The 18484-nt window shown below is 43.7% G+C and overlaps 1 protein-coding gene and 1 long non-coding RNA gene across 2 annotated transcripts in view; one reads left to right on the top strand and one right to left on the bottom strand.

The window, feature by feature from the left end:
• The window catches only part of LOC130267409 (uncharacterized), a 31787-nt gene extending 20157 nt beyond the window's left edge, over positions 1 to 11630 (bottom strand). Inside the window, exons 1-2 of the long non-coding RNA XR_008843176.1 lie at positions 11524 to 11630; positions 9621 to 9798 (exon numbers count right to left, since the gene is read on the bottom strand). This is a non-coding gene — a long non-coding RNA (uncharacterized LOC130267409). The remainder of the gene's footprint in view (positions 1 to 9620; positions 9799 to 11523) is intronic.
• NIPAL4 (NIPA like domain containing 4) lies at positions 2573 to 17636 on the top strand. The gene is made up of 6 exons (XM_056517182.1): positions 2573 to 2669; positions 9602 to 9850; positions 12301 to 12357; positions 12540 to 12630; positions 15918 to 16078; positions 16537 to 17636. Exons 1-6 carry the CDS (start codon positions 2636 to 2638, stop codon positions 17148 to 17150), a joined length of 1206 nt encoding a protein of 401 aa, XP_056373157.1. The 5' UTR covers positions 2573 to 2635; the 3' UTR covers positions 17151 to 17636.
• Positions 17637 to 18484: the final 848 nt, after the last annotated feature.

The raw sequence follows: 18484 nt of genomic DNA, 5'->3' as shown, positions 1-18484 counted from the left end.
CACAAGTTTTGATAAACCTCCACCATAGGCGGATATGAGGTCGGGATAGGAGGACGGGACATGAGGAAAGGATATGAGGAAAGGATATGAGGATAGGACGGGATATGAAGAGAGGACATGAGGACGGGATATGAGAATGAGATATGAGGACAAGGTATGAGAGCGGGAAATGAGGACTGGATAAGAGGACGGGAAATGAGGATAGGATATAAGAACCAGATATGAGAACGGGACATGAGGATGGGATATGAGGACAGGATATGAGGAGGGGATATGAGGATTGGATATGAGGACCGGATATGAAGAGGGACATGAGGACGGGACATGAGGACGGGACATGAGGTCGGGATATGAGGACGGGATATGAGGACAGGATATGAGGACGAGATATGAGGACAGGGTATGAGAGCCGGAGATGAGGAATGAAAATGAGGATAGGATATAAGGCCTGGATATGAGAACGGGACATGAAGATGGGATATGAGGATGGGATATGAAGACTGGATATGAGGACGGGATATGAGGACGGGACATGAGGTCGAGAAATAAGGACAGGGTATGTGGATGGGATATGAGGACAGGATATGAGGATGAGATATGAGGACGGGATATGAGGACGGGATATGAGGTCGGGACATAAGGTCGGGACATGAGGATGGGATATGAGGTCGGGATATAAGGACAGGATATGTGGATGGGATATGAGGACAGGATATGAGGATGAGATATGAGGACGGGATATGAGGTCGGGACATGAGGTCGGGACATGAGGATGGGATATGAGAACGGGATATGAGAATGAGGACAGGGTATGAGAGCGGGACAGGAGGACGGGACAGGAGGATGTGATATGAGGATAAGTACTTCCTCGTATGTTGCTTTTCCTCCCCCACAAGGATTCGGTAGGAAAAAACAGGCAACGCTGGGTACCCAGCTAGTAATAATAATAATGATAATAGTAACAATATAATAATAATATAGTCCAGAGTTAATTTTAGGTGTCGGCAAATACACAAGTCTATGACCAAGTTTAGTATAGAGGAGCCTGTTCACCTGTAATTCCTCTCACCAGGAGAACAACCTCCATTCCCAGGCATGAAGTGACACCTGAAATACTGGCTGAACTGGTCTGGACATGGACAAACTAATGGAGCCGAATGAATTTACTGGTGCACGTTCCCACTGTCCTGACCCACAATCGCAGGTCAGGAGGCTGTCTGGGCATGCTGGGAGTTGTAGTTTTGCAACATACACCTTAAGGCAGTGTTTTCTAAACAGTGTGTCTCCAGCTGTAACAAAACTACAACTCCCAGCATGCCCAAACAGCCTTTGGCCGGTCCTGGCATGCTGGGAGTTGTAGCTGTAACGCCACTGAATTTTTTCAGAATGTCCGACCGCAACATGCCGGCGCTGGGACCGCTCAGAAATACGTCGTCTCCATAGATAAGAATTGACATGTTAATGCAAAAATTTGCCATATGTACGGTGCAGAAGAATCCCATCGCTTGGGAATTTTGCGGTGTGAACCTTACAAACCTCATTTAGACAAAATGGAACAGAAATTTCTCTAACAAATATGATGCATCTGAATACACTCCTTATACCTCTTAAGGGTAGGGTCACGTGTAGCGTATTTTCTGCAGCTTATTTTACTACCCATTGACTTCAATGGGTAGGTGAAAAAACACAGCGGCAAAATACGCAGCGTACACGTCCAATGTAAAACTAAATGACCGAACGGCTTCAAATCTGTAGCTTCAAATCCTGCGCATCGAATTTGTGAATACACCCTAGGGGTATGTTCACATGCTTGAAAATCGACTTCAAGTTACGCTACCATACATTTCAACAGGTCCCCTGGCAGTTCTGCGAATCTTATACTATTACGGACTGTCTGTGGGCCCATATAAGTGAATTGTGAGATTTCCCGCTGCTAGTTACAAGCATGTGAACGTACCCTAAGGTTAGGGTCACACGTAACAGATCCGCAACATATTTTACGTTAAGGATCTGCCGGTGACCCGACCCATAGTGTGCCTCCAGCTGTTGCCGGAGGCAACAGCTGGAGGCACACTATGGGTCGGGTCACCGGCGGATCCTCAGCATAAAATACGCTGCAGATCGGTTACATGTGACCCTACCGTAAGGGTGTATTCACAGGATTTGAAGCTGTGTTCAGTCATTTAGTTTACATTGGTCTTGCCAGTATAAAATCTGCAGCTTCAAATCCTGTGCATCAAATACATCTTAAAAGGAGGTTGTCTGCAAACACTTGGATTTCTGCAAGCCCCATTCAGATGAATGAGACACTTGCAACAAAATTTGTCACATCTCAATATACCCACACAGCCATTATTATTATCAGGCATATACCTGTTGTATACGAATGTTAATAGTGAACCTAAAGAACACAATTTTGCATACCTATTGGTCATTGTACCTGAGGATTATGCAGAACAAAACAATGAAACCAAGAAGAAAGGGGCGATACTGCTGGAGAAAGAGGTGTGTGCAAGTTATTTAAAGGGCGGAGGAGGTGGACACCAGCCCCCCCCCCTCTCTGATCAGGTGTGAGAAACCCAATAGTCAGACAGAGTCTGTGAGATCTGCCTTATGTCCTGACTAATATAACATCATGACAGCTACACCCAGTCCCAACTGTTCCAATGGTAAGTGCATGTTCAGACATTCACATATATATTGTATGGTTTTACTAGGAGCTTTATATGTATTGTTTTACTATGAGCTTTATATGTATTGTTTTACTATGAGCTTATCTGTATTGTTTTACTATGAGCTTATATGTATTTTAGTATGAGCTTATATGTATTGTTTAACTATAAACGTATATGTAGTTTTACTATGAACTTATATGTATTGTTTAACTATGAGCTTATCTGTATTGTTTTACTATAAACGTATATGTAGTTTTACTATAAACGTATATGTAGTTTTACTATGAACTTATATGTATTGTTTTACTATGAGCTTATGTATTTTACTATAAACGTATATGTATTGCTTTACTATAAACGTATATGTATTGCTTTACTATGAGCGTATATGTATTGCTTTACTATGAGCTTATATGTATTGTTTTACTATGAGCTTATGTATTTTACTATAAACGTATATGTATTGCTTTACTATGAGCGTATATGTATTGCTTTACTATGAGCGTATATGTATTGCTTTACTATGAGCGTATATGTATTGCTTTACTATGAGCGTATATGTATTGCTTTACTATGAGCGTATATGTATTGCTTTACTATGAGCGTATATGTATTGCTTTACTATGAGCGTATATGTATTGCTTTACTATAAACGTATATGTAGTTTTACTATGAGCGTATATGTATTGCTTTACTATAAACGTATATGTATTGCTTTACTATAAACGTATATGTATTGCTTTACTATGAGCGTATATGTATTGCTTTACTATGAGCGTATATGTATTGCTTTACTATGAGTGTATATGTATTGCTTTACTATGAACGTATATGTATTGCTTTACTATGAAGCGTATATGTATTGTTTTACTATGAACTTATATGTATTGTTTTACTATGAGCTTATGTATTTTACTATAAACGTATATGTATTGTTTTACTATAAACGTATATGTATTGCTTTACTATGAGCTTATATGTATTGTTTTACTATGAGCTTATGTATTTTACTATGAGCGTATATGTATTGCTTTACTATAAGCGTATATGTATTGCTTTACTATGAGCGTATATGTATTGCTTTACTATGAGCGTATATGTATTGCTTTACTATGAGCGTATATGTATTGCTTTACTATGAGCGTATATGTATTGCTTTACTATGAGCGTATATGTATTGCTTTACTATGAGCGTATATGTATTGCTTTACTATGAGCGTATATGTATTGCTTTACTATGAGCGTATATGTATTTTAGTATGAGCTTATGTGTTTTACTATAAACTTTTATATGTATTGTTTTACCATGAATTATTTGCATTTTCTACTTCTTGGATAATGTACTATACCAATAACATGGCATGGGTACATGGAATTTTTAGGGGTTTTTGTTGTTGAGGTTTTTATCCAATTCCACCCCCAATGAACACAATGATGCTTTCTCCAAAGGTTTTTGGAATGTTCTTATATATCTAGGGTGGAGAACCAGTATTATGCTTGTAGATTGCAAAAACAGATCAGTTCCTAGTATGTTCACACTGTGGAATTCTGTGAGCAGAGATTACATCTGGGGACCGCGGCCAAAAATACTTTGGTGGTGGGACCGTGCCGTTACCATTGACGGCTATGCAGTGCTCGTAAACTTTCTTTGGGCTGATTTGGGTGCAATTTGGGCGCAATTCCGCTGCTGAATTCCTAAGTGTGAAGGGGTCTCGCAGAAGACCCATTCACACTGATGCTAATGTTCACAGCGCGGAATTCTGTGGAAATTACGTAGTGTGAACAGACCCTTGAAGGGGTACTACGGTAGTACTTTTTTATTTATTTATTTTTTTAATCAGCTGGTGCCAGAAAGTTAAACAGATTTGTAAATTACTTCTATTAAAAAATCTTAATCCTTCCAGTACTTATTAGCTGCTGAATACTACAGAGGAAATTATTTTCTTTTTGGAACACAGAGCTCTCTGCTGACATCACGAGTAAAGATGAGCGAACTTACAGTAAATTTGATTCGTCACAAACTTCTCAGCTCGGCAGTTGATGACTTATCCTGCATGAATTAGCTCAGCTTTCAGGTGCTCCAGTGGGCTGGAAAAGGTGGATACATTCCTAGGAAAGAGTCTCCTAGGACTGTATCCACCTTTTCCAGCCCATGGGAGCACCTGAAAGCTGAACTCATTTATGCAGGATAAGTCATCAACTGCTGATCCGAGAAGTTTGTGACGAATCGAATTTACTGTAAGTTCGGTCATCGCTAATCACGAGCACAGTGCTCTCTGCTGACATCTCTGTCCATTTTAGGAACTGTCCAGAGCAGCATATGTTTGCTATGGGGATTTTCTCCTACTCTGGACAGTTCTTAAAATGGACAAATATGTCAGCAGAGAGCACTGTGTTCGTGATGTCAGTAGAGAGCTCTGTGTTCCAAAAAGAAAATAATTTCCACTGTAGTATTCAGCAGCTAATAAGTACTGGAAGGATTTAAGATTTTTTTTATAGAAGTAATTTACAAATCTGTTTAACCTTCTGGCACCAGTTGATTAAAAAAATAAATAAATAAATAAATAAGTTTCCACAGGAGTACCCCTTTAAGCTCTGGCGTGACCCCGTCCTGGTTCATAGTTACATAGTTACATAGTTACATAGTTACATAGTTAGTACGGTCGAAAAAAGACATATGTCCATCAAGTTCAACCAGGTAATTGAAGGGTAGGGGTGTGGCGCGATATTGGGGAAGGGATGAGATTTTATATTTCTTCATAAGCATTAATCTTATTTTGTTCCAGGAATGTATCTAATCCTGTTTTAAAGCTGTTAATTGTTCCTGCTGTGACCAGTTCCTGAGGTAGACCGTTCCATAAATTCACAGTCCTCACGGTAAAGAAGGCGTGTCGCCCCTTGAGACTAAACTTTTTCTTCTCCAGACGGAGGGAGTGCCCCCTCGTCCTTTGGGGGGGTTTAACCTGGAACAGTTTTTCTCGATATTTTTTGTATGGGCCATTAATATACTTATATACGTTTATCATATCCCCCCTTAAACGTCTCTTCTCAAGACTAAACAATTGTAACTCCTTTAATCGCTCCTCATAGCTAAGATGTTCCATGCCCCATATTAGTTTAGTCGCGCGTCTCTGCACCCTTTCCAACTCCGCAGTGTCCCTTTTATGGACAGGTGCCCAAAACTGAACAGCATATTCCAGGTAAGGCCGTACCAATGATTTATTTCATCCGATATCAAACTCTGTCGTTGCCCAAGTATCATTCAGTATACAGTACAACTTTGATTTCTGTTACTGAGGGGCAGTTTTGGTGGTTATTACAGCTTGCCTATGCATATGTTTGTATGATATTTATTTTCAGTCTATATATCGTAGGATGGGGTCACTTTCCTGTGGGAGGGGGTTCATGGCCCTTCCTCAGGGTTGTGCTAGGCTCAGTTTGAGCTGTTTTAATAGCTTTTAAATGTCTTTGTATATGTGTAATTGTATCATTTATGTCTTAATAAAGAATTTGTATGATTGCATAAGACTTGGAGGTGTGCGCTCTTATTTCTTCAGTGAAACTTTGGTTTAGTAGTTGGTCTATGTATTTTTCACTGGAGTGCACCCCCTAGATTTAGTATTTGTTAGTGAGCCTTCCTTTTCCTTACTACATTCACCTTAGTGACTCAGTTCGGGGCATATGCGCTATTTTAAGTGCACTCATGATGGGGGCTGTTGTGCTTTTGAAATAGCGCACACGTCCTGAGAGGAGTCACTAGGTAACTCCTTTCAGCCATAGAATTGAAAGGGGTCCGCTGCGTCCGTTAACAGTATACGTCAGTATCCCGTTTTTCTTCGGGATGTTGACAAATACGTTAAACGGGGCCCAAAACGTAGTGTGTTCCGACCCTTAGCAGTACACTTAGCTGGGAGTGATGACATCTCTAGACGGTTCATCTCTGGTTTGGAGAAGTTGTTTGGCGAGTCACTTTGGCTGGAAGTGTTTAGGATCTTATTGTCTCTACACCTGCTGTTGGTAACCTGAGCCTGAATGTCGTTCAGATACAATCTACATTTTAACTACAGAGAGAACTGTTTTTGTTGTGGTCAAATGCATTTTGGGTCCTTTTTTTGAGTCTCGATTAAGCCATTCCTGAAATATCTACTGGGCTAGTACACGGCTCAAAACAATAAAGGGAACACTAAGATAACACGTTCCAGATCTGAATGAATGAACTAATCGTATGAAATACTTTCGTCTTTACATAGTTGAATGCGCTGACAACTAAATCACACAAAAATTATCAATGGAAATCAAATGTATCAACCCATGGAGGTCTGGATATGGATTCACACTCAAAATCACAGTGGAAAACCCCACTACAGGCTGATCCAACTTTATGTAATGTCCTTAAAACAAGTCACAATGAGGCTCAGTAGTGTGTGTGGCCTCCACGTGCCCGTATGACCTCCCTACAACGCCTGGGCATGATCCTGATGAGGTGGAGGATGGTCTCCTGACGGATGTCCTCCCAGACCTGGACTAAAGCATCCGCCAACTCCTGGACAGTCTGTGGTGCAACGTGGCATTGGTGGAAGGAGTAAGATAGGATGTCCCAGATGTGCTCAATCGGATTCAGGTCTGGGGAACGGGCGGGCCAGTCCATAACATGTGAATGCCTTCCTCTTGCAGGAACTGCTGACACATTCCAGCTACAGGAGGTCTAGCATTGTCTTGCATTAGGAGGAACCCAGGGCCAACCGCACCAGCATATGGTCTCACAAGGGGTCTGAGGATCTCATTGCCACTGGCAACCATATCGCCACAGTCACCGTATTGTAGTTTTGTCATCACGAGGATCAGTACCTGGAGGCAAAGTCATGACTAATTTGCCAATCTTGGTGTTCTCTGGCAAACTTCAAATGTCCTGCAAGATGTTAGGCTGTAAGCACAACCCCCACCTGTGGACGTCGCGCCCTCATACCAACCTCAAGGAGTCTGTTTCTGACCGTTTGAGTGGACACATGCACATTTTTGGTCTGCTGTAGGTCATTTTGCAGGGCTCTGGCAGTGCTCCTCCTTGCACAAAGGCGGAGGTAGCGGTCCTGCTGCTGGGTTGTTGCCCTCCTATGGCCTCCTCCATGTCTCCTGATGTACTGCCTGTCTCCTGGTAGCACCTACATGCTCTAGACACTACGCTGACAGACACAGCAAACCTTCTTGCCACAGCTCGCATTGATGTGCCATCCTGGATGAGCTGCACTGCCTGAGCCACTTGTGTGGGTTGTAGACTCCGTCTCATGTTACCACTAGAGTGAAAGCACCATTGCACAGTGAGGAATTTTGCATCTTGAATGTCTTTTTTGATAGATGGGGGAAAAAATACTCGATTGTTTTGTGTATTGTGGAATGCATTTTGTAGTTGATAAAAATTGTTTAGATGTAAAATTTTTTCGCAAATAAGATGTTTTTGATGCAAATGTACACCATCAAAAAGAACACGTGTCCTACAGAGACAGCTGGGGGATGCAGGAGCCGTCCCTCAACACTGCTAAACTATAACTATTCCCATCATGGGACAGTCTGACCCATGATGGGAGTAGTTGTAGTACTGCAGCGCTGCACTTGCGCATCCCCCGGCTGCAGGACTTTTTTTTTTCCCGACTTCTAGGACTACTACGCCCATCATGGACAGACTCTGTGCATGATGGGAGTTATAGTCCAGGGGCTGAGGGACAGATCGCAGTAGGTCGTTCTTCAGAGACCCTCTGCGATCCACACTGTACAATCCGGCGGCACATGTGGCTCCACTGTGCTCCTCGCCAGCTCCATATACTGTATACAGCTTTAACTATTCATAATCCCCGCCGCCAGCAGACAGGAGCTCTGATTGGTGAATAGCGTGGATCATGAATTGAGAGCTGTATACAGTATTACCCTTTTAAATCCCCCGCCGTGAGCCCTGAATGGCCAGCACAGAGGAGCTCTCAGGGCTCCCAGCGGGGTTTTTTAAACTACTACTTTGACCCTAAATGTATGCCTTCATGCATATTTATAATAATTCATTGGCCCCAGTGTGTTTTATAATAATTAATTGGGCTTCTCCTTATTCCCCAGTGTCCTTATTCCCCCTCCCGCTGTCGAACCAGTGGCGGTGAATGAATGAAGCAGACATGTCCCAGCATGTAGGCTTCATTCATTCACCCCTGCCACCCGACATGTCCCTGCTGCTGCCCTGCTCCTTGCCCGATCAGCGCGCCGCCGGGACATGTCTATTCTCTGCTGCTCATATCCGTCAGGTACAGAGATGAGCAGCAGAGAATATACATGTGGGGTTGCCCTGGTAATGTCAGGCTGTTGCTGCTTGGTTGGTATCTGGCTGATACTGAAAATAGGGGGAACCCTATGCGTTTGTTTTTTTAGATTTATAAAAAAAAAAAAATGTGGGGGTGTGGTTCCCCTTTTTTCAGTATACAAGACTGCTTCCTAAGCCTAAAAATTTAATTATAAAAAATGACACATTGAAAAAAAATGTTTTTATTTATTTAAAAAAACACTCCCCCACAGCCCTCATTAACCCTTTTATTGAAAAACGCTGATCATCATCGCAATCCACTGAATATGATGTCGTCCTCCGCATTCACGTATCTGAAATGAGAAAAAAAAATGTGCGCCCATACTGCAGTGTGTTCCTAAACATGGAGCCTCCAATTCTTGACATCTGCCTACTGTATCTGTGTGTGTGTGTGTGAATATTATTATATATATATATATATATATATATATATAATTCAGTATCTCCTTGGCTTTAATGGTTTACAATTGGCCACAATAGAGCAGTGCAGAAGAGAAATATGCTTTTTTTTTTTTCCATGTTTTTAACCCTTTTGTATTCAGGGTTTACACAGCACTGGTATAACCAAACTCTGCTGCTTTCTCTTCAGGAACATTGGTCACACTAACCTGCTCTTCACACCGGGTGGTCTGTCGGATTTTAGGGGAAGTTGATCAGTCGGTCTCCATTTACCAGAACCTGACCCTTGATGCCAGTGGGTCCTCCACAACGCAGGTGAACCATGACTTTATCATCGGATTGGCACTGGCCGTGTTCTCCAGCATCCTTATTGGGAGCAGTGTTATCCTAAAAAAGAAAGGTCTTCTTCATTTGTCGGAGCAAGGGCGTACCCGAGCAGGTAAGGAAAGCTGGGTATGACAGGCTCTGCTATAGATGGGTTTGATGGGAGAGAAGAGTGTGACTCTAGGTCAGATGTTGTTATAAATGTGTTATGGGGATTGTTTTTATTTAAAAAAAATCTATTGTTTTGTGTCTACACCTAGTCTCCATGGTAACAGACTACAAAAATATATTGTGTAGCCTGTTCCTATAGTCCTAGGGAAGATTTATCAAAACCTGTGTGGTGGAAGAGTGGTGCAGGTGCCTATAGTAACCAATCAGATTGGTTATTTTTTTTTTTTTTTCAAATTGGCTTCCGAAAATAGGTTGCTATGGGTAACTGCACCAATCTTACTCTACACAGGACTTGGTAAATCTCCCCCATAGTCCCTTTAATCTGTCTCTTACTTCATTTTTGCTAACCTACTGATGTGCCATTGGTGAATACAGTATGTCCTTGTAGCATGCTGCAAAATCTTTAGTTTTTTTTTTTTTTTTTTTTTGCATAGGTTAATGGAAAAAGAGGGGGGGGAGGGGCTTAAGGGGTCACCAGAACTGTAACTTAAAGGGGTACCTCGCCCCTAGACATCTTATCCCCTATGCAAAGTCCCACCGCTGGGGTCCCCCACGATCTCCCTGCTGCACCCGGCGTTCGTTTTGAACGTCGGCTGCAGCGACTGAGGCTCGTGACGTGGCGGCCCCGCCTCCTCAATGCAAGTCTATGGGAGGGGGCATGACGGACGTCATGCCCCCTCCCATAGACTTGCATTGAGGGGGCGGGGCCGCCACGTCACGAGTGTGGCGTGGCCGTGATGTCACGAGCCTCCGTCCCACATAGCCAGTCATCCGGCACAGAGCAAAGTTCGCTCCGTGCACTGGATGCTGCAGCTGAGATCGTGAGGGTCCCCAGTGGCGGGACCCCCGTGATCAGATATCATAGGGCATAAGATGCCTATGGGCAAAGTACCCCTTTAACCCCTTAAGGATGCAGCCCTTTTTCATCTTAAGGACTGAGCCCTTTTTCGCAATTATGACCACCGTCACTTTACAAATTAATAATGCGAAAACGCTTTTACCGAATATTCTGATTCTGAAATTGTTTTTTCGTGACATATTTTACTTTATTTTGGTGGTAAATTTTCGGCGTTACTTGCATCCTTTTTTGGTGAAAAATCCCAAAATGTCATGAAAATTTTTAAAATTTTGCATTTTTCTAACTTTGAAGCTCTCTAATTGTAAGGAAAATGGATATTCACAATACATTTTATTTTTCTTCACAAACACAATATGTCCACTTTATGTTGGCATCATAAAATGGACATACTTTTGCTTTTTGAAAAAATTAGAGGGCTTCAAAGTAGAGCAGCAATTTTCAAAAATGTCATGAAAATTGCTAAATCAGAAGGGACAGATGTTACAGAACTACAACTCCCAGCATGCCTGGGCAGTCGAGGCATGCTGAGAGTTGTAGTTTGGCAACATCTGGAGGGCTTCTGTTTGGGCACCACTGTAACAGTGGTCTCCAAACTGTGACCCTCCAGATGTTGCAAAACTACAACTCCCAGCATGCCCAGACAGCCTTTGGCTCTCTGGGCATGCTGGGAGTTGCAGTTTGGCCCCCCTAGTGGTTGCCACAGTAAAGATCGATTTACTTTCACTTTCAATTCCCCCCCACCACTGTCGAATCCCTACCTGAGCAGGATCCTGCAGGCTCCAGCGAAGATCCCAGGTCCCCAGGCATCTTCTCCTGCAGGTACGGCCTCCACCTTCTTCCCAGAGCCCCTCGACATCCAGGGGCGGGCAGAACGGGGGGTTGCCATGGCAACCTCCTGTCCTGCGCTGCCATTGGTCAGAACTCCGTTCTGAGTAATGGCAGGGGATAGTAGATCGCAGCTTTGCGATCTCACTCCAATCCTTTAGGCTGATCGGGGCTGTTGCTGACAACTCCGATCAGCCCTATTTTCCGGGTGATCGGGTCAACAGAGACCCGATCAGCCCAGAATTGGAGAAAATCGCATGTCTGAATTGACATGCGATTTTCTCCGATCGCCGACATGAGGGGGGTCTCAGGACCCCCCTGGGCGATGTGCCAGGGTGCCTGCTGAATGATTTCAGCAGGCATCCGGCTCCGGTCCCCAACCGGCTAGCGGTGGGGACCGGATTTTTCACGGGCGTATGGATACGCCCTCGGTCCTTAAGGACTCGGAATGCGGGGCGTATCCATACGCCCTGTGTCCTGAAGAGGTTAAGGCTCCTGTGCCCTAGTACACAATCGGTAATTGGAAATAGGGAGCCCTACTTCTCTACCATGTGTCCTTTATAATACTAGTGTCTTATGCCACATAGGGGCAGCTTTGGCATCCGTCTCCAATACGGAAAAATGATTATTATTATTATTATTTTTTTTTTTTTTGCTCTTTCCATTTGTCTTCTGCCATATGGTTTATCATGGTTTTTCCCCTTTCCTAGGTGCTGGTGGACATGGTTACTTGAAAGACTGGTTATGGTGGGCTGGACTTCTTACAAGTAAGCTTGCAGAGAGAAGCCTTTATTTTAACTACCCTATCAGAAATGATTGTCTATTAGCCAAAAAAAACAAGAGCTATCCCAGTAGTTGAGTTCAGAAGAACCCACAAAGGTTGATTTTTACCCATTGAATTTAGATTGGTCAACCACTTCTAATTAAAGCTTTAACTTTTTCATTCCAGTGGCAGGTGGAGAAGGTGCCAACTTTGCTGCATACGCTTTTGCTCCAGCAACCATTGTCACACCACTCGGAGCCCTAAGCGTCCTGATAAGGTAAAGTAATTCAGTGTGATGGCTTGCATACATATAGTGGATATAAAAAAGTCTACACACCCTGTCTTTTCGTTTTTCCTCCTCCCATTCTAATATTCTAATCTAATAACTCTTTTTTTAATTTTCCATCTACGGTGAAACCGCTCCCCCAAAATTTTGTAAATTTTGGGGGATTCTGTTTCTACGCAGTGCACTTGTCGATAAAAATGACACCTTTTATCTTTATTCTGTAGGTCCAAACAATTACAACAATACCCTATTTATATAGGTATTTATTTTACCACTTCAAAAACTCTGCTTATATACTCGAGTATATATACGGTAGTTTGTGTTGAAAACACCCCCCTCAGCTTATACTCGAGTGAACTCTCCGCCCTCAGTGGACTTCAACCTGCGGACCTCCAGATGTTTCAAAACTACAACTCCCAGCAAGCCCGGGCAGCCATCGGCTGCGGCCTTCGACATCATCCAGACCCCCCACCCCCTTTAGTTTTGTACTCTCCTCCGCTCGGCGGGACGTTAGGGTGTGCTGGTCGGGTGCTGCAGGACTGTCCGGTGGGGAGGGATAGTGGTTCTTCTCCGCGCTTCGGGCCCGGCCCCGAAATAGTCACGTTGCCTTGAGGACGACGCACAGGGACGTTCATTAGCAACGTCCCTGTGCGTCGTCTTCAAGGCAACGCCTCTATTCCGGGCCCGAAGCGCGGAGAAGAGGGCCCCCCCCCCCCCCGGTGAAGATGGACAGCCCGGAACCACTATCCCTCCCCACCGGACAGCCTGCAGCACCGATGGCCCGGACCAGCACACCCTAACGTCCCGCCGAGCGGAGGTGAGTACAAAACTAAAGGGGGCGAGAGGGTGGGGGGGGGGGGGTGGCTGGATGATGTCGAAGGCCGCAGTGGTCTTCAACCTGCGGACCTCCAGATGTTTCAAAACTACAACTCCCAGCAAGGTCCACAGGTTGAAGACCACTGTATCAGACATTGACAAGCGGTGATGATGAAGGGGGGGGGGGCTGATGACATGTGGTGGTGATGACAAGGGGATGATGAAGGGGGGGGATGATGATGAAGGGGGGGGTGGGATGACGACATGATGATGACGACATGATGATGATGATGATGAGAGGGGGGGGGTGATAAGGGGATGATGGGGGGGGTGTGGTATGATAAGGGGATGATGATGATGAAGGGGGGGGTGGGATGACGACAAGGGCATGATGATGATGGGGGGGGATGACGATAAGGGGATGATGATGATGGGGGGGATGACGATAAGGGGATGATGATGATGATGATGATGATGATGGTGTTAATGACGGGGGTCTGGATGATGACATGGGGGATGATGTATTTCCCACCCTAGGCTTAGTCGAGTCAATAACTTTTCCTGGGATTTTGGGGTGAAATTAGGGGCCTCGGCTTATATTCGGGTCGGCTTATACTCGAGTATATATGGTAGTATGTTTCAAATGGTCCTTTTTTTTTTTTTTTTTTTTTTGACCCCCTATAACTTTATTTTGCTGTACAAGGGATGCATGAACCCTCACTTTTTGCGATGTGGATTGTAATTTTTGTATTGGTACCATTTTTGTTTTGGTGGGACTTTTTTTGATCACTTTTCATGGTATATGAAGTGACCAAAAATGCACAATTTTAGACTTTGGTATTTTTTTTTTTTATGTGTACGACATTTCATTACCATTGTATTTCAATAGTTCGGACATTTCCACACACGAAGACACCAGAGGTGATTCAAACTTTTTTTTTTTTTTTTTTTTTGGTTTACGATTTTTTTCTTTAGTCTGGCACCACAGTATTCTGAACATGAAAGCTTGGGGCTTTCATGTTTTTGATGTTGTGTCCCCTCCATTCATGTCTATTGGAGGGGGCATGACTACTAGTATAAAGTCATGACGCCCCCTCCCATACACATGAATGGAGGGGTCATGATGGCTGTAGGGCATGATGCAGTGTTCCTTCAGTGCAGATTTTTGGGTGCCATGCGTGAAATTGTGGGGGGGGGGGGGGGGGGGTCCCAGAGGCCGCAACCCCCAAGTACCCCTTTAACCTCACAAGAACCTGGCATTTTAAGGGTGTGTAGACTTCTTATCTCCACTGTACAGACATACAACTGTTTTGCATTTTGGCACACTGGGTAGTTGCAATTACATGTTTTACTCTTTCACGTTCACTCTTCAGTATGGATGGCGAGCCTTTTCCGAGATTCTGCTTGGCTCAAAACAGCTTATAACAGGGGGCTTGACTGCTTCTTGTTTTTCCTGACAAGCCGGCCCCTTGATGTGTGGTCCAGCTGGACGTCTCGCCGTGCCCGCGTTCAATGTGTTACCGCATACTGCAGACTGATGCCGGTACGGTGGGATGCCCAACTGGACCACACATGTCATCAGCTGTTGTCTCAAGCCGAACAGGATCCCAGGAAAGGCTTGAAATGGCAGTCCTCTATACTGAAGAGGAATTCTGAACCTGGGGGGGGGGGGACCATAGAAATAGAAAAAAAGTTAACGATCCATCCCTGGGAGATAAAACATGTAAATGGAATAGCTACATACCTTTGCAGCAGGGGAACGATAGCTAAAAGTAAAAAAAAAAAAAAAAAAAATTAATAAAATAAATGGAATACACCTGTATAGGGGTACTCCGGTGCTTAGACATCTTATCCTCTGATCGCGGGAGTCCCGCTGCTGGGGACCCCCGGGATCTTGCACGCGGAACCCCATTTGTAATCAGTCCGTGTTCGCTCCGGGTCTGATTACCGGCGACCACACGGCCGGCGGAGTGTGACGTCACACCTCCGCCCCCGTGTGACGTCACGCTTCGCCCCTCAATGCAAGCCTACGGGAGGGGGCGTGACAGCTATCACGTGTGGTCGCCGGTAATTAAACCCCGAGCGAACATGCTCCGGGCACTGATTACAAACTGGTTCCGCGTGCATGATCCCGGGGGTCCCCAGCGGTGGGACTCCCGCGATCAGGCATCTTATCCCCTATCCTTTGCATAGGGGATAAGATGTCGAAGCACCGGAGTACCCCTTTAACTACCTAACTACTTTTGCAATATCACCATTAGACAAAATCATGAATTTGCCTGAATTCTCTATCTTAAGATTGCTTGAACATTAACATTGTAGAGTTTAACCTACTTTATAACTTCTCATAATGCATCTTCTGAATCTGTGTCTATAAAGTAGGTTATAGCAAGAGAAACTTAGGCATAAAACTCTTTGCCACATTCTAAAAAAAAACACTATTATTTTTTTTCTGTTTGCAGTGCTGTGATGTCCTCCTATCTTTTGAATGAAAGGCTGAATCTCTTGGGAAAGTTGGGGTGTGCACTCAGTGTGTTCGGAAGCACTGTCCTGGTCATACATTCCCCAGAAGAACAAGAAGTTACCACCTTAGAAGAGATGACATCAAAGCTTAAAGACCCAGGTATGAGATGCATTTACCAGGGCTACATAGCAAGTGGGAAAAGACAAGGGCCGTATTTTCAGCTATGCTGCCCTAAGCAGTGGTAGCGGTTGTCATCAACTATCCACAGGATGGGTGATAAGCATGTTATAGTTTGGTTAGGTCTGCTGGGACCTTATTTAATCTATTAACTCGGGGAGTCAAGTGATCTTTCTAGAGTGGTAGAGCGCATGCTTGACCAGTGCTCCATTAACATTCTATGAGTGCCACAGATGACCAGACGTTTTATTTTTGGTATTGGTTTGGCTTTAATCTGGGTCAAAATGTTGGGTGTGTGAAGGGTTTAAACCAAGTTAGCTATGTGTAAGATTGTATTAGAAATTATCTATGGGGAACTTTTTTTAATCATATGTCTTTTGTAAATGGTTCTGTTATTGATATTTTGATGGTCATTTTTGGTTCTTCTTCTTCTCTGATAGGTTTCATTGCCTACATCAGCGTGTTGTTCATCTGCTGCTTGGTTTTGATCTTCTGTCTTTCGCCTCGCTATGGCCAAGCAAACATCCTTGTCTACCTGGCAATATGTTCTCTTCTTGGAGCTTTCTCAGTGTCTTCCGTTAAAGGTTTGGGGATTGCAGTAAAGGGTCTTATCATGGGTCTTCCAGTTGTCCAACACCCTCTTCCATGGATTCTTATGCCCATCTTGATAGTCTCAGTGGTTACACAGGTTAACTACCTCAACAAATCTCTGGACGTGTTTAACACTTCCCTGGTCTTTCCAATCTACTATGTCTTATTCACCACTGTGGTAATCACTACGTCCCTCATCCTTTTTAAGGAATGGGTGTCTATGACTCCATTTGATGGAGTAGGGGCAGTTTGCGGATTCCTAGTCATCATCCTTGGCGTATTCATGCTCCATGCCTTTAATAACCTGGACATAAGTCTTCAAAGCATTCAGGAACAAATACATCAGATGGCTCCAGTCCCTTCTGAACAACCAACCAAAAAGGAAGACAAGATAACCTTAGTAGACAACATGGAGACCGAATACACTGGCAGTATTCCCAAAGTGTTTGTCATATACACATAAGACTTTGCACTGTATCATTTTGGAGCAATTGACTCAATGCGCTTAAGACTCTATTGGAGTGATTCTTTAATCAAATTCCGATACCTTCTACCTCCAAGATCACTCCTGTTATACGATCTCCTAGGATAAGGATTGTTGGATAAGCTCTTGTCCCCTCCCAAGCACCATATTGCATAGACCTGCGATGGTCACGGCAACCCTCCTGGATTACAGTTTAACAAAGCAGCTGAGTGATAGATAAGAGACCATAGACTGTCACGTTCTATTACAATGACGTTGTCTGACACAACTTTTTCAGTGTTGTGCATGTAGCATTTGCCAAATAGTTGTTGCAATTTATTTTTCGTTGCCTGCATTGCTAAAAGACTTATGGACTTTTTTATACATATTTTATTATGTATTGTATTATGATATATTATGCCATGTTTCATTTTTTTTTTATGAGATTTTAATAAGTTATAAAAAGTAATTTCACAAAGATTTGGTAGTTAGTTTTTTCCTACTTGGGTAAAATTTGCCTCTGTTTTTTTTTTTTTTTTTTCATATTCTCTGGAGTCTTTGGGGGAGTCCAATATCTATCAATTAAAATAAATATTTATATATTGTATGAGATACTATAATAAACACAATGCATCAGAAGAAGAAATACACCCAGCCCTCCTCTTCTCTGTGCCCTGGACTTTCTCCTGGTGCTGCTATTTTCTATTCTTATTATTTTGGTCCAGGGTTAGGTCAGTCCATCCCTAACACTGCTATAAAAGGGATATCCAGTGACCCAGGACACGGTCAGCACTATATTAAAAGAAATGTAGACTAAGGCTATGGCTGGTTTCAATAGGGCCACAATATCCAGAACCCACACTGGTTCTACTGAACTGAAACAATAGAACTGAGCAGGATACATGCATTGTGGATCCTGCGGTTTTATGCTGAGGCCGTGTTTTATTTCCGATAGAGGTAGCGGGGAGTTGGCACTCGTATCTGTAGGGTGGTGCACGCGACACACATAAAAATGCTTAATCACCTCCGGTGTTTATTCACATATATACTCGAATCACTATACTTTTTCCCTATATGTGAATAAACACCAGAGGTGATTAAAGGGGTACTCCACCCCTAGACATCTTATCCCATATCCAAAGGATAGGAGATAAGATGTCTGATTGCGGGGGTCATGCCTCTGGGGACCCCCGCAATATAGCATGTAGCACCCACCTGTATCTGCTTCCGGCAGCGCTTGAGGTTCTGGCTCCCGACCACGGGAACGGAAGATCGTCACGTCCCGCCTCCTCAATGAAAGTCTATGGGAGGGGGTGAGACGGCTGACACGCCCC

This window comes from Hyla sarda, chromosome 4 (assembly GCF_029499605.1).
Source record: "Hyla sarda isolate aHylSar1 chromosome 4, aHylSar1.hap1, whole genome shotgun sequence".
NCBI classification, from domain to species: domain Eukaryota; kingdom Metazoa; phylum Chordata; class Amphibia; order Anura; family Hylidae; genus Hyla; species Hyla sarda.
This window is presented reverse-complemented; position numbering and strand designations above follow the sequence as displayed.